Raw genomic sequence first — 24749 nt, 5'->3', positions numbered from 1 at the left:
GGGAAATATGGTCATTTCAGGAAAAAAAAAAAAATTCCCAGAACACTTAGGTGGTGATATGGTTTAAAAAAAAATGACTGTACCCCTATCTCATACCATGTTTATTCTAAAGCCCTGTTTCCTAAGGAAAATATTGATTTCCTCTGTCATCCTGCTTTGAGAGAATTCCTGAGAAATGTTCTTCCCAAAGGCTTCCCCCCCGCCTCCCTGTACATGCTGATCTGAAATAATAAAAAGATTATAAAATAATGAGAAAAAAGAAAAGTAAGTCTGAATGTAGGAACTGGCTGTCGACCAACTGACAACAGTGAAAAGACATACACAGCCTCAAACACATGTTTCTAGATATGGAGGTTGGGGGGTGGTGCGGTGCGGGGGAGATGAGAAATAAGCTTGAACAATCTAAGCAGGACCTCGCTCCTCTCCCCCTGACTCATTTTAACTACCTCCCCTCACCCTTCCATCCCTTCTTCTGCCTAACTCCCCACCCCCGCTCAAGACCCAGAGCACCAAGGCGACTGGACTGGCGTAAATTTCTTCCTACTTGCGCCACCGCCCCGGGGCCGCCTCATGACGTCAGGGCTGAGCGAGGGGGCGCCGCCTCCTGGGTGCCCGCCCCTCCCGGCCCTGCGGCCCCGGCTTGCTCTTTAAAAGAGCGGGGCCTGCGCCAACCGCGCCACACCGCGGGGACCAAGATACAAGGCTATTTTCCCCGAGTATCTTCATCTCGCCTTCCGTCCACGTCTGCTCACCGTCAGCCGCCGCCCTCTTCTCCTGCGCAGATTCCGGCGAGCCGGGCCATGCAGCCTGCAGTGCTTCTCGGCCTCCTGGGAGCCACGATGATGGCGGGTGAGTGGGCACTGTGGGGAGTTCAGAACCGCGGACAGCGCCAGCCTCTGCCTCTCCGGCCGCTCTAGGCATCCTGACTGGCGGATACTGGAAGACGGGGAGGGTTGAGTGGATGGTGTCTCCCTCTTGCTTGAGGTTCTTACTTTCTTCTCTTCCCTGGGTATTTCCCTTCAACTCCCCGCTCCAACGTCTGACTTGGAAAAAGCCAGAGAGCTTCCTAGCCCAACCAAAAGAGTCTGTTTTAATCGATATAAAGAAGACGTGTCCGCGCCTCCAAGGAAACCCCACATTTTGTGCTCACTTCTAAAATGTCACATCCTCTTTACCTGTTTAGAGAGATACTGTGATAGTCTTATTCTGTATCTGTAATTAATTAATTAATCTGTGTGTGTTTGGCTTTTTAAAGCCAGATGACCACGGAGAGACAGGAATACATGTATTATATTAGTTGGCAACTGTATAATTTATTTTATTATTTAAACATGATTAGATAAAAGTAAGTCTCTTATGTATATATGTAGATAAGATATATCTTTTTTCTTAACACATTCATATATGTGTGTTCAGGTATATGTATGCACAGGTTTAGTGTAATATTTTTCTGTATTTTGTATTTCTGCCTCTGGGGAGAGGTAATTTCACATTCAAATTAATCCATCTTTAAGTTATAAATGGTAACTGCAAGAGATATTTTGACTTTTGTATTCCAGAAAAATAATGAGTATAAAATAACCACGAAAAATATTTTTAGAGTAGTAAAAAAAAAATCGTTTCAGTCAATTTGGGAGGATACAATTTTAAGTAGTAGATATTTGAGTGCCTCTTTATGTGTGGAAAATTGTGGGATTGATCTTTCAAACTACTCTGAATCTCAAAGAAATGATCTTTGGAGATTTGGGGAAAAAATGTGTGTGTGTGTGTGTGTGTGTGTGTGTGTGTGTGTGTGTGTTGAAGTAAAATCCATGAGTCCATTGAGAAGTAAATATGCCACCACCAGATTAAATTGGAGGGGTTCTTTTAGCTGTCTTAATGACCTCATAGAATATTGTTCTTATCTGAGATTGAGGTTCCTAACTAGAGTTGAGGCATCGCCATCCATGAATATGAGGGTTTCATTGACAGCAATTACGGGATCCCAAAGAGAAAATGAAAGCCACTGGTAATTTATTTTATTGCAAACTACATACATGCAGAATTTTCTAAAATTCTTGTCACTCTTACAAATTGCCTATAAATGTTCTCGATTTAATTAAAGGAAACCAAATGAATGTTTAGAATCCTTCCTGGTCAAAAATATTTTCAGAAAGGAATTGCTTAACAAGATAAATCTGTGCTATACATTGTGCTATAGACCACAAAAACAATGTCTTTTATGAGACTTATTTAACTATAGTGGTAAAATATTTATGTCTCTTACGCAAGATAATATTTTAAGAAGGGTTTATATTTTAACAGCAACTAAAATCAAGATATTATATTCTTTAAAAATTTTTTTTACTGAGCTATAATTCACACACCATAAAATCCATACTTTTAAAGTGCATAATTCAGTGATTTTTAGTACATTCACAGATTATCACATTTCAGAACATTTTCATTGTGGTAGAAAGGAACTCCATATGCATTAGCAGTCATTCCCCATTCCCACCTCCCCCAAATGCTTGGATATTAGGTATGGTAGCCTTCAAGCAGAGTTTGTTCTTTAGCAAAATCACAGGAAACCTGCAGAAACCATCTGGCTCATTTCCTACCATTATGAGCTTCTGAAGGAGATCTACACCTTTCTACAGGAGTTGTTCACTCTAAAAATTAATATAAGTGAAGGAGCTACATGCTATTCATATATACTAGGTAAGATGGTTTCTGCATTCAAAAGCGTTAGCGGGGACTTCCCTGGTGGTGCAGTGGTTAAGAATCCGCCTGCCAATGCAGGGGACACGGGTTCGATCCCTGCTCCAGGAAGATCCCACATGCCGTGGAGCAACCAAGCCCATGCGCCACAACTACTGAGCCTGCGCTCTAGAGCCCTTGAGCCACAACTACTGAGCCTGTGTGCCAGAACTACTGAAGCCCGTGCGCCTAGAGCCCGTGCTCTGCAACAGGAGAAGCTACCGCAATGAGAAGCCTGCAGACCGCAACGAAGAGTAGCCCCCGCTCGCCACAACTAGAGAAAGCCTGCACGCAGCAACAAAGACCCAACGCAGCCCCAAAAAAAAAAACAAAAAAACTACAGAGTTTGCGTACCATGTTATTTTATAGCTGTATTTTCATTCTGGGATGAAACCTTAGTTTGGTAGTCTTATGGAATATTAATACTTTGGAAGTTATTCTCAGATTTATCATATGATATTATTTGAAAATTTTTCTGCCATTTGACTACTTCACTTTTATCACAATTATTGGGTTTTCTTTTGTGCACCCTTAATGTTAACTTTTACAAAAATAAGTTAAACTACTTTAGGGGTATCAACATACCTTCTGTTATTACTTTGCTGCCACAGATTCTATTGGAAGAAATACAATGGAACTTAGATGTCTCACTAGATGCATAATATGCTTTCATAAGGAGACCTTAGTTCCTTTCCATCAAAAAGATGTCTGAAGAGCCTCAATTAGGAAAGAGAATTGTTCTGTAAAAACAAACATGAGCTACAAATTGTTCAGAGTCACAGAAGAAAAATATTCCTCTCCCCTCAAATCAAATGACTGTTACTACTTTAGCAATATCAGTAGTTAATAATAGCACCTATTAAACATTTGTGGAAAAAGAAAAGTTATTAGCAAGAAACTGCATTTACCAAAGAAAGTTTAGGAAAGCCAGAATTTTAAAAGGCACTTTCTAGTTTATGACAGAAGTAATTCTCTCAGTTATTTCTTTTCAGAGCATTTTACAGATCTCAGGTGGAAAGAGTAAGTGCCAAAGTGGGAATGTTCTCAAATAACAGCCATTTGGGGGATAAAATAATGGCCCAGCATATTGGACCCTGAGTACCAAAGGTGGCCATCCAGATCTTGTCTGAACTACATTTCAGGACGATAGTGGGGACATACCTTGTTAATCACTTCTTAAATATTTTACCAGTGATTTTAACATGCTGCATAACTTTGGGCCTATTGAAACAATTGGAGTAGATCCCAGGCTGTGCTTTGAAAAGGAAAATTCAGTAAGGTGAGCAAATGAAATAGGAGTTTTATTTCTAGATTGAGCCCTATGATATGTAATTGATTGGGAGGAGGTAAAGAGATTGGAAAGCAAATATTTGGGGAGGAAAGGTCAGGTTGCTGGTAATAAGAAACAGCATTTGAGCAGCTTCCATCTCTGATGTCTGAGAGTTTTGCTCTTGCTCCAAGTAGCTCTTCACTTGTCTCAGAGACCTGGAAGAATCTTCTGCACTGAGCTCTCCAGCCATAATAGCAGTTTCTCTTCTAGGGAGTGTCAGGAGAACTGTAGAGATGGACCTATATGTAAATGCTTTGAGCTTCTCCAGTGGAAAGAGCTTAGACAAAACAAAGTCAAAGTGAAAGATAAAAGAATCAAAGCAACTTTGAAAAAGGAAAAAAAAAAAAAAAAGCACTGTAAAATTAAAAACACCTGAAGCATTTCCTAAGATGACAAAGGCACTTCAATCACTGGTTGAAAATAAGCAGAATCTCATGAAATTTAATTTAAATAAATTAAAATTTATCTTTTTGCAATATCCTCATGAACTATTCATTAAACACCTATTTGCATATGATATTATGGATTCAACAATATCCTGGTAAAATTAGATACCTCCCATATTCTTTACATGGCTGCAGACAACATGGGGAAAGGGAAACAACACTGATACACACATAAGTGTGCTTGTCCAAGAAAAGGCTTGAGGGTAAAATGAGGTAATTAATTATATAAGATAATCATAACCACATTTTTGTAAATAAAGTGAGTTTCAGGGAGAATATTTTCTTGGGGACAGGAAAAGGCAAAGGGAATCACAGATCTTTACCCATTTTGAGTAGGCAGAGGGGTTGAGGAGGGCACCCCAGTTTCATTTAAACTAGGTTTATTTTAAACATTTTATTGACATATAATATATGTACAGAAAAATGCATATAGATCATAAGTATACAGCTTACAGAATTTTTCCCTCCTTAAGCGCAGCTGTGTAATCAGCACCCAGATCAAAAACAGAACATTGCCAGTATCCCAGAAGCTCGCCTTGTGTGGATTTATATTGGATATAAGATAGCATTCATTTTCAAATCATGTTTATGACATTGCTAGGGGAAACAGCTGTGTGTGTGTGTGCATGTGTGTGTGTGCGTGCAACTGGGGCAATTCTTGTCCCTGGGACAGACATCCGCAACTATCTCCACTCTGCTCAGCTCTGACTTTGCCCCTCCCTCCAAGTAACATGCTGGGGGTGGGGTGATTTTGTGAGTTTGGGGACACACAGCTTCCTAAAATCAACTCACTTCCCATTCGTTTTTTCTTTCAAAGCTGTCAGTTCTATGCCAGTGGACATCAGGAACCACAGTGAAGAAATGGTAAGTTGAAATGGAAGTCTAGAATCTAGACTTATATCTAGACTCTGGATTCTCCCACCCCTTATCTCATCAAACTAAACAAAATGAAAACCAAAAATAGACAAACAACAATGAGGAAATGGGAGCAAGTGATGTCCCTCCTGCCCTGGGCTTTTACCTCCTTCCTGGATGTTTTAGTGCCCCTGAGGATAGCTGTCATCACACTGTTTTCCTTTGAATCTGTTCAGAAATGGGTGTTTATTTCTCTTCTCTGGATAGTCTTGACCCAATGCCTTCTTGCATTGTTCTGTGGGGTGGCCTGGGAGGTTTCATTACAGTCCTATATGTAAGTCTACATTCCTGACCCAAGGGGTCTGCATCGGTACAGGTCACATAGCCAAGCCTCTTTTGACAGCAGCTCTGGCTTAAGTAGTCAGGCATCCCAGTGATACCAGCTTTGCCAGCCTGCTTTCCGGTTTCCCCCTAGGTGACTCGCTGCATCATCGAGGTCCTCTCAAATGCCTTGTCGAAGTCCAACACTCCACCCATCACCCCTGAGTGCCGACAAGTCCTGAAGAAGAGTAAGTATCCTCCACTTCAGGAGATCTTTGTCCCTTGAGTAGTTCTTTCTCTTGCTCCCTCTGTTTCGCCTTCCACTTTATCTCCATATGAACCAGGGGCATGATGCAGTGGGAAGACTACAGGCTAGATCAGTATCTGGGAAGATGACATATGGCTTCCAAACCTGCTCTGCCACTTAAACATATGGCTTCCAAACCCTGCTCTGCCACTTCATAGCCGTGTTACCATGGGGAAGACCCCTTGCCTCTCTGGGCTTATTTCCTCAAAGTAAAATGAGGGAGTTGAACTGAATGATAGTCTGTGAGCTGTCTATATAGTTCTTAAATTCCTTGGTTTGAGAGTTTGGAATTTTAAAACAGACTTTCATTTGGGTGGAGTGAGGTATGGGGAGTGCTCATTTGTGATTAGACAGGGAGGCGAAGTGTTCTGGAAGCAATGGAAGATGAAAGGATAGAAGGAGACAAAAATTATTCTTCTCTTTACCTTCTACTCTTTTGACAATGAGGAGCTAGAAGCTTGGAAAGGTGACTGGGAAACTTCTGGCCTGTTTACATGACAGATTGGTTAAGCCATTTTAATACATAGCTTGTTAGAATGAGAGGACTACCAAATGGTATCAGGAGTTCCAGGCCTGAGAACTGGAAGGGGTGGGGGTAGACTTAGAGCATCCAAGGAGTCAGAGCAATGCCCTTCTGGGTCTAGACTGGAATGTTCCTCTATACAAACAGCTTATGTTGAAAACAAAATTTAAACAGTGATATGAGCAGTATCCATTGGAAGTTGACATAAAGAGGTAAATTTTACAAAACTATGCATCTCTGGTACTTCCCTGGTGGTCCAGTGGTTAAGACTCTGTGCTCTCAGTGCAGGGGGCATGGGTTCGATCCCTGGTTGGGGAACTAAGATCCCGCATGCTGCACAGCATGGCCAAAACAAAAACAAAAACTATGCATCTCTTTTAGCATGAAGTCAAACTGATTCAAACAAATCCGAAAAGCTCTGTTCTCTTCAACACCTTTCTCTGCTTTTAAATTTTTAGTCAGGCTGAGAACAGTGGATTTTCTTTCTTCTTTTCACCTTCAAAATCTCCTATTGCAAGATAATACTCTCTTCCTGTTGCTGCACATGAGGTCCATGCATAAAATTATAACAAGTATGAGTGACTAGCCAAAAGAGTAGCCTGGGGGGACTCAATCCACTATTGGGGGCTTCAGGATAACCATAGTAGGTGTGGGGGCCTGAGACTGTAGGAGACCCATGCACAGTGGAAGGAAGCTTCTCTACCACTCCCAGCCTACATGCCTCTTTCATGAGCTTGTCAGAATGAGTTTATTAGCCATTGCAGGGAATGAGTGAGAGCAGGGTGGGTCTCCAGGCAGGGACTAAATGCTGCTACTTTGGGCAAACCCATCTCGTTATCTCCCTTCCCATTTCTTTGTTTACCAGACGGATGCAGAAGTTTTGGGTCTGTCATACTAGGTCATCAAAGAACCAAGATTGCTTAGGAAGAGTTGTTGATTGTAGGGCTTTGCTAACTGCCAAGATCAGATTCTTAGCTCTCAGGTAGGATTCTAGCCTCTGCTCATCACTGATTGTGCCCTGGGGTCTTTTGAGTCTCTTGAGAGAGCCCCAGGAAAACTGGTAAAAATCAAATGACCCATGTCTATCAGGACCTTGGAGACATCATACCCAGAGAGCCATTAAATACTGAGATCAGGGAGATTCGAGCTCCTCCGGGGTTGCAGACTCAAACACCAGCCAGGGCCAGGAAAATACGTAAGAGAAAGGAATAAAACAGGACAGGAAGTGACTCACGAACTGGAGGATACAGGCCACTTCTAAGGAGGAGTAGATTTTTCTCAGCTTGAAACCTATTGTGAGAGAAATATAGATTCTGTTACCAGATCTTGGGATTTTTCAAAAGAATTTAAAATTTGGATATCTAAGCAATATCTCCTAGTATTTAAGTATTGCCTCTGAATTCAAATTTACTAAAAATGTTATTCAGGCCAAATAGAATTCACCTTTGGGCTACCAGTTCATAACTTCTGTCGACTAAAAAAAAAAAAAAGAAGCACAACCTAAAATTTGAGATTTATATTTTATTCCATGGACATACTAAGGACTTAAGCCCAGGAGACAACCTCTCAGATACAGTCTGAGGGACTGTTTTGAAGAGGTAAGGGAGGAGGCAGGATATATAGGTGTTCTTGCAATAAAAACCAGATAGTCAGAACATTAAAATATTACAGTTAATTAAAGAAAACCAGACATCTTAAGTTAACAAATTTAGCACTTTTCTATGTATGGGAAGATGCAAGAGTCTGGGCTTACTGAAGTCATTCCTTTCATATGCACCTTAATTATCTTGTTTTTTCCATCCTGAATCCCCTCTGGGTACACAGTTAGGTGTGGCTGCAGTGCCTAGATGGCCAGGACACCCTTTGTTTACTGATTTGGCAGGCGACATTCTTTGTCCACACTTCTGTCCTATTCTGGTTTTCTCTCTCCTGCTGAAATGTCTTATGCTGGTCACAGGACTGGTGGAGCTTTCTGCCAACAAGTTGGATGAATTCCTTCATGTAGCCTCCCTCCCATCCCCAGCCCATCTCTGTCTCCACTCCCACTCTCTCCAGCACATCTCGGTTAGCACACGCTTACTGAGCAAACAAACATTTGGGGAGCAGGGAAGAATCATTGTTTCATGGCTTGAAGAGATCTTAGGGAATTCATAGTCCAATTTCTTAACAGGTATAACAATTTCTTTGATCAGGTCATCTCTGCAACATGATAGTTAGGGATGGAAGGTGCATTTTCTCCTTTTTACTTGAAGTAAGAGTGAGCTTCACACCTTGGTTTTACAGATTGACAAGACTGTATGCTGCTAATCACAGCCTTCCTCAGATCTCACCTGAGGGGACTTAAAGCTAAATTTAGGAGGAAGTGCTAAGCCTCAGGCAAGCTGCTACAAGCAGTACACATTTAACCTGGAAAAAATAAAAATGCTTCTCTTCTTGACCAGCAGGCAGTAGGAAAAGGGCCACACAGCCTCTGCCTCGGGAAGCTGAGATTCTGTCCAGATGACATCAGTATCTGCTCAAAGCCTCCCTGCTTACCTGTGCATACCTGGTCAGCCCTGCCTCAGTGCTGCACACACCACCACTGGCTCTTAAAAGGCAAAGGCACTGGTGAGGGGCCAGCCCTCAGGTGTCTGGGTGTGGAAGGTCAGGGACCTTTCAGTTGCCTCATAAAACATGAAAATATTATCATGCCAGGCTGGGCTTTTAAGCAGAGAGGAATAGACTGTCTGCTATTTCTTGGACATTTTTACAAAACAGACCATTTTTTTCTATTTTGCAAATATCAGTTCAAAATGACTCATCAAGAGCCATTCAATAGAAATATCATGTGAACCACAAATATAATTTCAAATTTTTCAGTAGCCACATTAAAAAAGTAGACAGGTGAAATTAATTTTAATAATATATTTAGTTTTGTCCAATTTATTTTATTCAATATACAATTTGTACATACGTTTATAATACATATTATCTTGTACATCCAAAATATTATCATTCCAACATATAATCAATATGAAAATTTGAGGTATTTTACATTCTTGTTTTTCATCTGAAGTCTGAAATCTGGTGGTTTCTTACATTTACAACATGTCTCAGTCTGGACCAGCCACATTTCAAGTCCTCAGTAGCCACAAAGGTTTGGTGGCCCCCACCATGGATGGCGCAGACGTCAGCCTAGAGCTGTGAGCAGCCTTGGCTTCAGGTGTTCTATATGAACTCAGTGACATCAGTTGAAATCCAAGCCCTCCCAGCTAACAACTCAGACAGTGTTAACTGCATATCTTCTTTCACAGGATGCCCTTGAGTTAAGGAGGATTTAGTGAAGATGCTGTCAACATTTGGAAAAGATGAGAAAAAACAGCATTCAATTAAAATGTCGGTTATACTGTCTACTGTTGATTTGTGCAATACAAAGATAACTCAGTTTACTGAAGTTCATTCTCAACCTTTGAGAACATGTGGGGTGGATGGGACCTGAGTGAGGGAAGGACATGGTCCTTTCCACTGCTGTGCAGTTTTCTCAGGGAAGAAACAAACACCCTGCTTATCACCAATTACTAAGTTTTATTGTCACTTACTGCTAAGTTGCATCTACACAGTTGATTGGATAATAAAAATCTGGTAAACTAATTAAACACATTTTTAATCCTTTGTTGAATCTTATATTTCCCATTTTGGGCATTTAACTTCATTTAGCTGGATTCTAGTGGGAACCATTTACACAATGCTAACTTTTAAACCCCTACTTAGAGCAAACATGGAAATAATGGTCCTGAATTACACCTCTCTGAGCCTCAGTGTCTCTGTCCACAAAAAGAGGAGGTTGAAATACACAAATTCTAAGGTATCTTCTGGTTCTAAATTCTAGTATTTTATAAACCTATATTTGGATTTCAATTTGGTCATTGAAAGATGCTTGTTGGGTGTTATTAAAAAATAAATATGCAGAGAATTTATTATCAGATTTAAACACAGCTAAGGAGTTTTCATAACATTTCTTTCTTTTTTTTTTTAATATTTATTTATTTATTTGGCTGTGCTGGATCTTAGTTGCAGCGCATGGGATCTTGGTTGCAGCAGGCAGGATCTAGTTCCCTGACCAGGGATCGAACCCTGGCCCCCTGCACTGGGAGTGTGGAGTCTTAACTGCTGGACCACCAGGGAAGTCCCCATACCATTTCTTTTAAAAGTAATCTGAGTATATTCTTTATTAACTTAAAAAATTACCCAAGGACTTTCAGGATCTTTAGGATTTGTAGTGATCACTGAGGCTGTGCTTAGTGAACCACAAACAATTCTGAAGTATACTTACTCTTTTTTATTTTCATTATAGGTGGAAAACAGCTCAAAGATGAAGAGAAAAGTGAAAATGAAAACACAAGGTTTGAAGTGAGATTGTTAAGAGACCCAGCTGACGCCTCAGAAGCCCCCAGGACCTCCAGTAGGGAGGACATAGGGGAGGAGGACGCCCAAGGCCAGACAGTGGCAGACACAGAGGGCGGTGGGCACAGCCGAGAGCGGGCAGGCGAGCCCCAAGGCAGCCAAGTGGCCAAAGAAGCAAAGGCACGCCATTCTGAGAAGAGCAAGGGACACGACAGGGAGGAAGAAGAGGCGGAGAAATATCAGAAAAGGGAGCGTGTGGAAGATGGCAGTGAGGAGAGACACCCTGGGGGGCCAGGAGAGGCACAAACTGCTCTTCCCAGCCACAGAAACCAGACTCCAGCTAAGAAAGAGGAGTTAGTGTCCAGATACGATACGCAGTCTGCAGGGGGCCTGGAGAAGTCGCACAGCCGGGAGAGGAGCAGCCAGGAGAGTGGAGAGGAGACCGGAAGCCAGGAGAATGGGCCCCGAGAACCGCAAAGCCACCCCGAGCGCCAGGAAGGACCTGAGGAGAGCGACGAGGATGTCAGCCCCGAGGCGGACAAGCGACGCTCGAGGCCAAGACACCACCATGGGAGGAGCAGGCCCGACAGGTCCTCTCAGGAAGGGAGTCCTCCCGCTGAGGGAAGGGGGTACTCCTGGGAGGAGCCACACGTGGGCACAGGCGGCTCAGGGGAAAAGAGAGCCCGCCATCCAACCCTTTCCAGGGCTTCGGAGGAAGAAGCCGAATACGGGGAGGAAGTGAGGAGTCACCTGGCTGCCCGGGCTCCCGGGGACCTGGAGGGGGCACGATATGGGGGCAAAGGAAGTGAAGAGCACCGGGCTCCCAGGCCTCACAGTGAGGAGAGCCCAGAGGAGGAGGACAGGAGAAAAGGCCTCAGCCTAGAGCTGAATAGCATGGCGCACGGCTATGACGAGGAGAGCGAGGAAGAGAGAGGCCAGGAGGGGGGACCCCGCCACAGAGCCCGGGTAGGGGAGCCGGGAGCCTACTCCACTCTACACCAAACAGAAGAGAAACGGTTCTTGGGTGAAGCGCACCACCGTGTTCAGGAAAGCCAGACGGACAAGGCGAGGCGGCATCCACCAGGCGAGGTGCGAAATTACCTCGACTATGATGAGGAAAGGGGTGAGGAAGGGGCCCGAGGGAAGTGGCCGCAGCTGGGGGACCCACAAGACGCTGAAGAGAACAGGGAAGAAGCGAGGCTTCGAGGCAAACAGTATGCTCCCCCTCACATCACCGAAAAGGAGAGATTAGCGGAGCTTGTCAGTCCATACTACGACCCTCCCCAGTGGAAGAGCAGCCGGTTTGAGAGAAAAGACCACCTGGATGACAATTCTCTTGAGGGTGAAGAGGAGAACGGGCTGACCTTGAATGAGAAGAATTTCTTCCCAGAATACAACTATGACTGGTGGGAGAAAAAGCCCTTTGAGGAGGATGTAAACTGGGGGTATGAGAAGAGAAACCTGGCCCCCAAACTGGATCTGAAAAGGCAGTATGACAGAGTGGCCGAACTGGACCGGCTCCTTCACTACAGGAAGAAGTCAGCTGAGTTCCCGGACTTCTATGGCTCGGAGGAGCAGATGCACCGTCGCCACACAGCAGAAAGTGAAGAGGAGAGAGCTGGCCAAGGAGTTCTGACAGAGGAAGAGGTATGCTGTGGGGCTTTTGCTTAAAACTAACTTCAGGTGGTTAATTTTAATATGTTATATACAAGACTATCTGATACTAGGGGGAGATATGGATGGGGATTAATCACCATGGGACTGTACGCCTAATAACAGAGCGGAGACAACCTCTGGGTTTGATTTCCACCTGGCATCTAGCCATTGTCCACAGCCCTGTCCACTTCCTCCCACTGCAGTGCTGCAGTGCTTCTCAACCTCGGCTGCATGTTGTAATCCCCTGGAGAGCTTGAAAAATTACTGACATCTGGGACCCACACCCAGAGCTTCTGTTTGGTACTGGATGCTGCCTGGGCATCAGGATGTTTTAAAGCTCCCAGGTGGTTTCAATGTTCAGCGAAGGTTGAAAACCACTGGTCTAGTGTCTTCTCCTTGGTCATTTGACTTTTCATCACTATTTTCCAGGGTAGGAAAGAACAGGTGATACAGAAGTTAGTTGCTTAGTTCTATCTCTGTCATCTCTTGGCCTATAACAGTCAGACATCTACGTGTAGGAGAAGGAACATTACCAGAGCTTTACCTTCCTTAACAATGTTTTTTTCCCCCAATATTGATTATGTAGGTTGGTGCTTCTCAGGCTTGAATGTGCCTCAGAATCATGTGGGATTTCTAGCCTTAGAGTTTCTGATTCAGTAGGTAGGCCCCAGGTGGGGCCCAAGAACCTGTATTTCTGACGAGTTCCCTGGTGATACTGATGCTGCTGGTCAAGGAACCACACTTTGAAAACCACTGATGTCGGGTATCTCCTATAGCCTCTAACATATCAAAAATTCCCCCTTCTGTTCAGACTCCCTAGAACTGCAAAGAACTAAATTGATCTGGGACCTCATGCCTCTACTTTTCTGTATTTTCTAGGAAAAAGAACTTGAAAACTTGGCTGCGATGGATTTGGAACTACAGAAAATAGCTGAGAAATTCAGTGGTAACCGAAGGGGCTGATGGTCGTTGGAGCAAAGGGCAGATTTTAAAAGCAGCCTTCACATGATCTGTTTTCCACCACCTCACTGAAAGACCCCATTTATTTACCCAAAGGCAGAAAGTAGAATTTACTGTTCATCAAATGTTTGACATGATTGGAAATGTCCTTAATTTTTGCCAGAATGTTATTGAAAATATGAATAGCATGACTTGTAGCATATGCTTTATCAAATAATAGATATATTAACATGCTTGTGACAATGACTGTGCTACTGTCCTTGAAAAAATGTCTCAGTCTGAAGTAATAAAAGATTCACCTGAGGCCAAAAGTGTCATGTTCTCAGCTTCCTTTGGGCTAATAGGGAGGAGTGTGACTTTTAGATCCATTCTTCAAAGTAAATTCTAAAATATAGTACTAAGATTTGTTGGTTTGTTGGTGTTTGGATACAGAAATGAAAAAAAAAAAAGAAAAAGAGCAAACATCTGAAATAAAAGAATGTGGAGGGGGCTTCCCTGGTGGCGCAGTGGTTAAGAATCCTCCTGTCAAGGCAGGGGACGCGGGTTCGAACCCTGGCCTGGGAAGATCCCACATGCCGCAGAGCAACTAAGCCTGTACGCCACAACTACTGAGCTCGCGTGCCTAGAGCCCGTGCTCCACAACAAGAGAAGCCACCACAATGAGAAGCCTGTGCACTGCAACGAAGAGTAGCCCCCACTCACGGCAACTAGAGAAAGCCCGCGCATAGCAACAAAGACCCAACGCAGCCAAATAAATAAATAAAAGAATGTGGAGGATATAAAGAGAAAGAGATCAGGAAAAGACATTGCTCCCCCAGGCTGGAGGAAGATTAAATAGGCTTGAAGAACCTGTTTCAAAAATTATTATAAGCCATTACTTTTAGAATCTGATTATCTGGAGAGCTCTGGGAATAGCTGGCCAAGGGTCATTTTTCAGGGCTGAGGAGAAAGCCTGGATAGTGGGAAGAACTCCAGACTGGGAATCACAACATCTGGGGTAGGCCAGACAGATCCTTGGACCTTCACGGCCTGTCTCATATCTGCTCTATAAGAAGACAGGGCTCTGACTCTAAGTAACTGTGTGACTTTGGGCAAGTTACTTTCCCTCTCTGGGCTTCAGATTCATCAGTAAAACAAGGATATCTGTTCCATTGGGTTGTTGTGAGGATGACTGAATTTAAGCAAAACACTCAGAGTAGTGCCCAGTGTAAGGCAATGGTGCAGAAAACAGTGGCTGCTACGATTTTTATGGCTGCAGTTTCTCACAGCAAGACCAACGGACAATAGCCCTTCTCCCTTCTTTTACTTGGCATTTCATTCCTCACAGATGGTGGCTTCTACTTGGTTGATTACTCCTGTTTTGGCAGTTCAGGTAAAGCATTGTCCTCTGGGCATCACCCATGGCTTTTATTCATCTGGAAGGCCTGGTTCTCCTCCTCTTAACTAAGTTAAGACTTGCCTGTGATAATTTAGCCAGATTCTTGTCAGGTTAACTCTTGGTGACATACTTCTCCAGGAGAGTGTCAGTTTATCATATGGAGAGCAAGCCAGTGTGATGAATCAGTGTGATGAATCTGACAGAAAATGGTTCTAAATCTGGGCACACACACTTCTAAAAGGCTGCTTATTGTCTCTCTAGGTATTTTTTCCAGCCATGGGATCATGACGGGCTGCTCGCAAAGGTGAGTGGGAAGCGCTGGGGGTCATGGCTGCTGGAGGCAGTCCTCGTGGGACAAGGAGTTAGGATACAAATATCGTTCCGGTTTCTGGGGGCTGCCATAACAAAGTACCACAAACTGGGTAGTTTAAAACAATAGAATTTTACTCTTTCACAGTTCTGGAGCCCAGAAGTTCAAAATTAAGGTGTTGGCAGGGCTACACTCCCTCCAAAGTCAGTAGAAGAATGTCCTTCCTGCCTCTTCCAGCTTCTGGTGGCCCCAGGCGTTCCGTGGCTTGTGGCAGCATCATTCCAATCTCTGCCTCCATCTTCTCATGACCATCTTCTTTCTATGACCCTCTCCTCTTCACACAATGTTCCTTTTATAAAGATACCAGTCATGCTGGATTAAGGGCCCACCCTACTCCAGTATGAGTAATTACCTCTGCATCAATCCTATTTCCTAATAAGGTCACATTTGGAGGAACTAGGGGTTGGAACTTCAACATATCTTTTTCTGGGGGCAAAATTCAACCCAAGCAGGCCAGCTCCCGCACCCCTCAGGTGGATTAACTCTGAGCCGCATATTCTGTGCCTCCTAGAACTCCCCAGGGGATTGAGCCCCAGGTGCCACAGGTGGCCTGCTCTCTAGTGCACCCTTTATGGGCTCTCTTTACCTCCCTGTCCTGCTCCTACTGGTGACCCTACTGGTGTTTCCTGGGATCACCTCCCAGATAAACCGATTGTCCTCAACTTCTCATCTCAGGGATTGCTTCTGGGAAAGCCCAACCTAAGAAACCATTCAACAGCAAGCTCAAACTCGTCTTATGGTAAATAATGTAACCACACGTTGTAATACATTGCAGTTATAATCTCTTGTGTTACTGTGTCTTGACAGAAGATACTGGGAAATGCTTAACACGTTACAATACATGCAAAGCAATATGTCTCTCCCCTTCTCTACTGCAGTCCAGTAGAAAACAAAATCATTTCCTAAATAAAGAGAATTCAAGGGGCTCAAAATGAATAGGGATTTACTTACTGGATGAGAGAAACACTGCAATGCATCAAATGCCAGCCTGGCAAGTCACACACACACTCACACACACACACATGGTGGGCACTGCTCATGCGGAGAAGCTGCTGGCATATGGAGCACAGCTCTGTATGGTGCCCCAGGCTTGGAAATGGTTCACACAGCTTCCTCCTGGCCCACTGCCTGGTGAGGCCCTGTGCTCTAGCACAGCTTTTCATCTTAGTTTGCTGACACTTCAGGGCAGGGGAATGTGCAGGCATGAATGACCTATCAAAGTTGCAGGAGACACCCAAGAGAATCTCACCTGAGCCGTGGTGCCCAGCAGAGTGCAGTTAGGACCTCTGGGTGCCACCATTTCTTTGAGAAGGAGTCAAGGACTAACCGGGTTACTGTTTTTTCCCCCTTTAGTCAAAATAATATATGTTGATGGCAAAACATTGAGTGAGTGTTATGAGTTGAATTGTGTGCCTCAAAATGATATGTTGAAGTCCTAACCCCTGGCACCAGTGAATGTGACCTTATTTGGAAATAGAGCTTCTGCAGATGCGATCTATAATAGTTACGATGGGATCATTAGGGTGGGCCCATATCCAATATGAAGAGGGAAATTTAGATACAGACACATACAGAGAAGAATGCCATGTGAAGACAGACATACAGGGAAGAAGTCCATGTGAAGACAGTGGCAGAGACTGGAATTATGCTGCCACCAGCCAAGAAACGCCTGGGGTCACCAGAAGCTGGAAGAGGCTAGGAAGGATTGCCCCCTAGAACTGTCAGGGGGAGTGTGGCCCTGCTGACACCTTGATTTGGAACTTCTGGCCTCTAGAATTGTGAAATAAATTTCTGTTTTAAGTCACCCACGTGTGGTACTTTGTTAGGGCACCCTATGTACCTGATATAATGAGAAACAAATGGCCTCTGCCCCTCCCAAATCCTTCTGCAGATGCAGCCATCTATAGTTACTTTACAGTTTTTTTTCTTACTTGAGTATTTAATTGTCACAGTCTCTAATATTTTATCAAGTGATGGGACAGGAGGGGAGAAAGTGTCCTATCATTACAAAATGAAAATCCACAACATACCATTGTAACATATATATAATTGGGAGATCTCAGGTGCTAAATAATTAACTAAGTGCAACAATTACTATTTTTAGCTCAGGAGCTAGTCACTTGGACACATAACAGGCCTCAATGAGAAAGTGAAGACCAAAAGGAAGCAGGATGAACCACATGGACACCTGGGGAAGGACACTTCAGGCGGAGGGAACAGTAGATGCAAAGGCCCTGAAACAGGAATGTGGTTGGCACGTTTGAAGAAGAACAAGCAGGCAGCATGGGGGACAGTCATAGGGGATGAGGGTAGAGAGGGTGGAAGGGTCCAGATCATGCAGGGCTTTGTAGGTCCTGGTAAGGACTTTTGCTTTAGCTATTGGAGAGTTCTCTGGAGGACTGACATGATTTGCTTTACATGATAAAAACACTGTGGCTGCTGGGTTGAGAGAAGGCTGTAGGGGAAGTGAGGGCAGAAACACAGAAACCAGCAAGAAGGCCACTGCAAAACATCCTGACAGGTCATCGTGATGGCTTGGACCAGGGTGGTGGCACTGGAGGTGGGGAAAAGTAGTCACACTCAGGATCTAGTTTGGAGGCAGATGACAGGGAGGGCCGATGGATTTGGTGTGGCAGGAGGGAAAGAGAGGCATCAAGGATGATTCCAAGGTTTCAGTCCTGAGCAACTGGGAAGAAGGGAGGTGGGGAAGGTTACAGGAGGGACTGGCTTAGAGGGGAGGTATGCGGAACTCAGGTTGGGATTTGTTAAGTTTGAGATGTGACTACACGCCCAGTGGAAGTGTTGAGTAGGTTGTATGGGCCTGGAGCTCAAGGAAGAGGGCGGCTAAAGACAGTGTGGGAGTCACCATCACAAAGATGGTGTATAAAGCCTCAAAATGGGGTGAGATCACCTAGTGTTATATAAATGAGCCAAAGATGGCCTCTGTATATCTGCCCCAAAGTTGTTTATTTCTTCACTGTAGGCTGAGAACTGTTAGCTCAAAAGCCTGTCAGTGCCAGACTCAAATTTTATACATCCATTCATTTTAAACATAGCCCAAAGGAGCACATTTTTGGACATTCAGGGCCCATCTGCTTTGCATACCTCTGCCAGACTATACTTAGCATCTGCTGGCCATTGATAAGATAGAGCCATGTGACTACAAGACAGACCTCAATCCTTATAAGCTGTGAGACTCCTGCCCCTTGGACTTCTCTGACTCAGCGACTCCCTGCCATGCCGAGCGGCATTACCTAGACACCAAAGGCACCACCCCAACTCCCCTCTCCCTGGGAGTTCTCTTGCCCTCCTCCCCTTGAGTAGCAACCCCCTTGGTGTAGCTTCTGGACAGATTCCTGCTATGAGGAACATCTCTCCCTCCCCGCCCTTGCAAACCTGTCAGAGCATCATCATCACCCAATAAAGTAGGTATGAGCTCCTGCCACCTCATGGTTCTATCTTTTTCTTTTATCAGTTCCCAAATCCCTTGAACATCCTACACCCAGGCAGCAAGTATAGACAAAAAAAAGGAAAAGGTGCAGTTGCTGAGCCCTGGGGCACACTGATATTTTCCTAAACATTCATCTCAGAGATGAAGAGGAACCAGCAACAGAGATGGAGGAAAAAAGGCTAAAAAGGAAGCAGGGAACCAGGAGAGGAAAACTGTCACACGGAGAGGAGTCAACTGCTGCCAATAGGTTTAGAGGACTGAGAAAGAGCTTTGGATTTCACTTTACATCTTTTTTTTTTCCCTGTAAATTCACTTACTGCTTTAAAGTTTTTAACTGTTTCAGCAGTTACAGGAATTTTTTTTTAAATCAGAAAGAAAAATATTTACATTTTAAATACAAAAGAAAAATTTTATTCTTGGTTTACCTCTAAAACCCAACCACTTACATGCTCATGGTTTTGTTTTTTTTTGTTTGGTTTTTTTTACTAACCTATTCTATCTATACAACGTGTGCATCCTGTGTGATTACTAAGCATTTATTACCCTTGGATTTTCTGTGTCAGGTTTACTTTGTTGTGGAGTTTCTTTAAAAAAGCTAACTGAATTTGTCCAATAAAAAGTCTCACATTTTTTGGAAAACCAGTGATGCAACATTGTTTCCAGATCTGCCTCCAAAGCTGAACTTGGGTGTTGGTAGCTCTTTGAGAAGTTCAGATCCTTCACTGAATTCATTTAGCAATGATTCCTTGGTTAAATTATATTAGGTTATTAGAAAAGTCTTTCACTTTTCAACATTCTGGAAAGAGATTTCACTTAATGCTTCACCTTCTCAATTGCACTGTTAGGATTAAGGCTTATGGCATCAATAGTCCCTTTGGCAATACTAGTATGAAATCGAGGCAGCTTTGCAGAAAGATTCAAAAAGTCTTCTACCTTCAACTTAATAAACCTTCTTTCTCTGTAATATTTCTGGAAAGCTGTATCAATTCCAGTAATGTTAGGGAAACCAAATTCTGCCATTTCCAGTTTCACTATTAAGTACTGAAGCATCCAGTAGAATCTTGTGTTTTTGTATCTACCTTAGTCAAGCTATACCCACTTCTACAAATGAGATTAATCCTGTATCTCCATATTCTTGGAGAGTTTGCAGTTCTCTCTCACAGATAATAGCATCCCAGCGCTCTTGGGTCCCCAGCCATTGGGACGAAGCCATCCCCTCTGGGACTGCCCCTCTGACTGTGCCTGGGGCCCCAGCGCCACTGCTCTGTTCGTTCCCACCACGCTCCGAAATGCTGCCCTCCTATTCCATTCATTGCTTCACTTAAATCTGTGGTCAGCACACTTTTCCTTAGAGGGCCAGATGGAACATATTTTAGGCTTCGAAGGCCATATGGTCTCTGTCACAACTATTCAGCTTGGCCATAGCAGAAAGCAGCCATGGACAGACAATACTTGAACAAATTAGCCTAGCCGTGTTCCAATAAAACTTCATTTATGGGCACTGCAATTTGAATTTCATGTAATTTTCACATATCACAAAATTATTCTTCTTTTGCCTCCATCCCAACATTTAAAAATGGAAAAAACTGTTTTTAGCTTTAGGCCATACAAAAAAACTGGCGGTGCACCAGATTGGGTCTGTGGGCTGTGGCTTGCTGACACTTGGTTTAAAGCAGGCATATTCTTTCTTATTTTTGTCTCCTCTATTCCTTGAGTCTGTCGCCTTACAGCTACTTTGTGTCACTCACAGGTGATGGAAAAGAACTGTGAGAGGCCACCTTACTTACACGTATTTGTTTGTGGAAAGTACTCCCAGAAAGCAAATAACTTTTCACTCTCACTTCCTCCGCCCTCTGGATTAATTTCTCTACTTTTCCAAGTGTGCTGGTTTAGAATGATAACAACATACAACATATTGAGGCCACCCACATTTTGAAACAAGTTTTCTTTAGTACCTTGTTAACTTTCTGGCAATGTGAAAATGAAATGTCTAAATCTTTCCAGTCCTGTTTTAATATCTCATTTAAATGCCAGAAGCCCAGGTTACTAATGAATTGTAAGAGGCAAAAATAAAAGGAGGGGGGAGTACATCACATTAATTTCCTATGCTTCGAAGATTTTGCACTTCCTCAGAAAGGGTCAAAAAACAGTAGGTGCCTAATAAATGTTAATGGGGGTAATTAACAGCTTATCAGTTGCTCTTCAGGTACTCACATTTCTTGCCATCTGACCTGCATTACATAAGGCCAAGAAAAATCTGTAATTTCTTTTACAAAAATTAATACTAGCCCAGAGGCAACATTCTATTTCTAGTAAAGATATCAGATGTAATTGGATCCTTTCTAGCACTAGTTAAATAGAGTCCAAAATCAGGACCATTTAGAACAACATGAATTTTAATAATCAGATTTTTAGGACATGCTTCTTAGTATTTACTATTGCTATTGTAATATTTACAATCAATGCTTTATTTTTTTTAATTAATTTTTATTGTAGCATAGTTGATTTACAATGTTGTGCCAGTTTCTGCTGCACAGCAAAGTGAACCAGTCACACATATACATATAAGCCACTCTTTTTTAGATTCTTTTCCCATATAGGTCACCACAGAGCACTGAGTAGAGTTCCCTGTGCCATAGAGTAGGTTCCTATTAGTCATCCACCTTATATATAGTAGTGTGCATGTCAGTCCCAATCTCCCAATTCACTCCCCCTTGCCATTTTCCCCCCTGGCAACCATGAGTTGGCCCCCTACGTCTGTGACTCTCTCTCTTGTCCTGCAAACAAGCTCACCTGTACCATTTTCTTAGATTCCACATACAAGCAACATCATATGATATTTGTCTTTCTCTGTCTGATTTATTTCACTCAGCATGACAATCTCCAACAACAAATGCTTTAAAACAAAATGTACACGCCCTTTTTCTTCAAAAGTTTATACATATTAAAAAAGAATATATTTTTGGCTTTTCCATATATAACCAATAAATGAATGATTACCCATTAAGATCTGGTTCATATGAGGGAATTCCCTGGTGGTCCAGTGGTTAGGGCTCCTAGCTTCCACTGCAGGGGGCCTGGGTTTGATCCCTGGTCGGTGAATTAAGATACCGCAAGCCACGCAGTGCGGCCAAAAAAAAAAACACAAAAAACAAAAAAATCTGCTTCATATGAGAGGGGACCAAGATGGCAACATAGAAGGGTCCTGAACTCCCTCATCCCTCATTCGGATACAATGAATGTTCTCAACTTCATCCTTGCCACAGTACTGTACAGTTGAGAGGGAAATGCCAACCCCAACTCCCAGCCTCTCCCTGAGGGCCACAGGGTTTGGACCGCAACATAGCACCCCAACATTTAAGAGTCCCACTCAAGGAACCAACGGGCCTCCTAAAGACCTAGCTCTGAAAGCCAAGGCCATTTAGGTCCATGAGACCCACAGGACTGGAGCAAACAAAGTAGCAGTTCTTAATGGCAACCAAACACTTGCTGCTGTGGCCACCCCCCAGGGCTCAGTGCAGAAGTAGCAGAGAACAATACCCATCTCCCAGCCTTTCCCTGAGGGTGTGACTACACACTTTATAAGCTGCAGCTTGAGTGCTAGGCTTCAATTTAGCACACATTTAGGGACTGGCTGTGATCCAGGGCCACCGGAGTCTATGAGCACTTTCCCTACTTTCCACCTCTGGTTTGCCCCAACATTATCCGATTGCCAACCTCTCTGGAAGGAGCTTGTATGTATGTCTGGCATCCCAGCTGCCACCCAAGGAACAGAACCCCAAATCTAATAGCCAATGAGAACTGCATTCACGAGTCCCACAGGACTTTAGCAAAGAAGTTTTTATATGGGTGCAGGAGCACCCCCTGCAGCTATACATCTGGGTTCAGTGTAGAGGGAGCAGGCAAAAAATGCTCACCTCCCAGTTTCTCCCTGGAAAGGGCTTAACTACATACTTTCCCAGCTGCTGCCTGAGGATCCACTTCTAATCAGCCTGCATCTAGGTGCTGACAGCAATTCTACCCTTTGGGATATTGATGGGTCATGGCACACCCTCAATTATTGGGAGCCACTAAGAACAAAGTCAGGTGTACTTAACAGCTTATCAGTTACTCTTCAAGTAGCTTGGAGATCAGAAAGTCTTGAGAGACAACCAAGAGCTCAGACTGGGCTAATTGATGAGGTTTATCTCCTATATGAGATCATTCTGTCAAGACTGTGAGAGGTGGCTATTGTATCTAATGTGCAGGCACCAAGACTGAGAGTGAAAGAAAATAAACAGAGGAATATGTTCTAAACAAAAGAACACGCAAAATATCCAGAAACAGATCTTCATGAAAGAGATAAGTGATTTTACCTGATAGAGTTCAAAATAATGGTCATAAAGATGCCCACCAAGGTAAGGAGAGCAATTCATAAATAAAGTGAGAACTTCAAAACAGACAGAAAATATAACTACCAAACAGAATAACTGAATATTGAATAATACAATAACTAAACTGAAAAATTCAACAGAGGCAAACAGAAGAAAGGAGCAATGAACTCAAAGACAGTCCAGTGGAATTCATCCAGTCAGAGCAACAAAAAGAAAATAAGAATGAAAAAGAGTGAACATATCTTAGGAGACCTGAGATACCATCAAGTGGACCAACATACACATTATAGAGGTTCCAGGAGAAGAGAGAGAGAAAGGAGCAGAAAGCTTATTCAAAGAAATAATGGCTGAAAAGTTCCCTAACTTGGAGGAAAAAAAAAACAGACATCCAGATAAAGGAAACTCAAAGAGTACCAAATTAGATGAACCTATACTGACACACATTACGATTAAATTGTCAAAAGTTAAAGGCAAGGAGAGAGACTTAAAAGCAACAAGAGAAAAGCAACTTGTTACGTACAAGAGAACCCCCATAAGACTACAAGTAGATTTTTCAGCAGAAACTTTACAGGCCAGAAACAAGTGGGATGATATATTCAAAAAAACTGAAAGAAAAAACTGCCAACCAAGAATACTATATGCAGCAAAGTTGTCCTTCAGAATTGAAGGATAGAATTTTCCAAACAAACAAAAGCTGAAGTTTATCACCACTAGATCAGCCCTACAAGAAATGCTAAAGGGAGTTTTTCAAGCTGAAATGAAAGCTACTAATAAGCTATTTAGTAACATGAGAACATATGAAAGTATAAAATTCACTTACAAAGGTAAAATATAGAGTTAAATTCAGAATATGCTAATATTGTAATAGTGGTGGGTAAGTCACTTATAAAGACAAAAGTATTAAAATATAACTACAATAATTTATTAATGGACACACAACATGAAAAAAACAAAACATCAAAAATACAAAATGTAGGAGCAGTGTAAAAGCGTAGACTTTTTGTATGTGAATATATATCTAAAGAAAATGAAATCAGTATCTTGAAGAGATATTTGCACTCCCACGTTCATTGCAGCATTATTCACAATAGACAAGATATAGAAACAACCTAAGTGTCCACCAACAGATGAATGGATAAAGATGTGGTATATATATACAATGGAATATTATTCAGCCACAAGAAAGAGGGAAATCCTGACACTTGTGACAACATGGATAGACTCTGAGGGCATGATGCTAAGTGAAATAAGCCAAATACTGTATGATGTCACTTATATGTGGAATCTAAAAAAATCAAACTCATAGAAACAAAGTAAAATGGTGACTGCCAGGGGCTGGGCGGTGGGGGAAATGGGGAGATACTGGTCACAAGGCACAAACTTTCAGTTATAAGATGAATACATTCTGGCGATTTAAGAATGTATACATTCTGGCGATTTAATGTAGAGCATAGTGACTATAATTAACCATAATTATATACTGGAAAGTTGCTAAGAGAGTACATTTTTAATGTTCTCGCCCCCAACCCAAATGGTATGTCACAGGTGGAGGTGTTAGCTAATTCTGCAATACAAAACTGCATCAAATCAACACTGAACACCTTAAATTTACACAATGTTATTATGTCAATTACAACTCAATAAAACGTCATACAAT

At 42.8% G+C, this 24749-nt stretch overlaps 1 protein-coding gene and 1 pseudogene across 1 annotated transcript; one reads left to right on the top strand and one right to left on the bottom strand.

Annotated features, from left to right (window-relative positions):
- The first annotated feature begins 691 nt into the window (after positions 1–691).
- CHGB (chromogranin B) lies at positions 692–13814 on the top strand. Its single transcript, XM_019941454.3, has 5 exons — positions 692–849; positions 5333–5379; positions 5846–5939; positions 10855–12551; positions 13440–13814. Exons 1-5 carry the CDS (start codon positions 801–803, stop codon positions 13521–13523), a joined length of 1971 nt encoding a protein of 656 aa, XP_019797013.2. The 5' UTR covers positions 692–800; the 3' UTR covers positions 13524–13814.
- Positions 13798–23871, bottom strand: LOC109550907 (EEF1A lysine methyltransferase 2-like; annotated as a pseudogene).
- Between the last annotated feature and the right edge of the window lie 878 nt (positions 23872–24749).

This window comes from Tursiops truncatus, chromosome 15, assembly GCF_011762595.2.
Source record: "Tursiops truncatus isolate mTurTru1 chromosome 15, mTurTru1.mat.Y, whole genome shotgun sequence".
Lineage (NCBI taxonomy): Eukaryota > Metazoa > Chordata > Mammalia > Artiodactyla > Delphinidae > Tursiops > Tursiops truncatus.
This window is presented reverse-complemented; position numbering and strand designations above follow the sequence as displayed.

Bases quoted from the DNA above. Each gene is read 5' to 3' on its own strand.
- CHGB (XM_019941454.3), top strand. From the start codon at position 801: ATGCAGCCTGCAGTGCTTCTCGGCCTCCTGGGAGCCACGATGATGGCG. The intron at 850-5,332 runs GTGAGTGGGCAC...TTTCTTTCAAAG, and splicing joins GGGAGCCACGATGATGGCGG to CTGTCAGTTCTATGCCAGTG. The intron at 5,940-10,854 runs GTAAGTATCCTC...TTTTCATTATAG, and splicing joins CCGACAAGTCCTGAAGAAGA to GTGGAAAACAGCTCAAAGAT.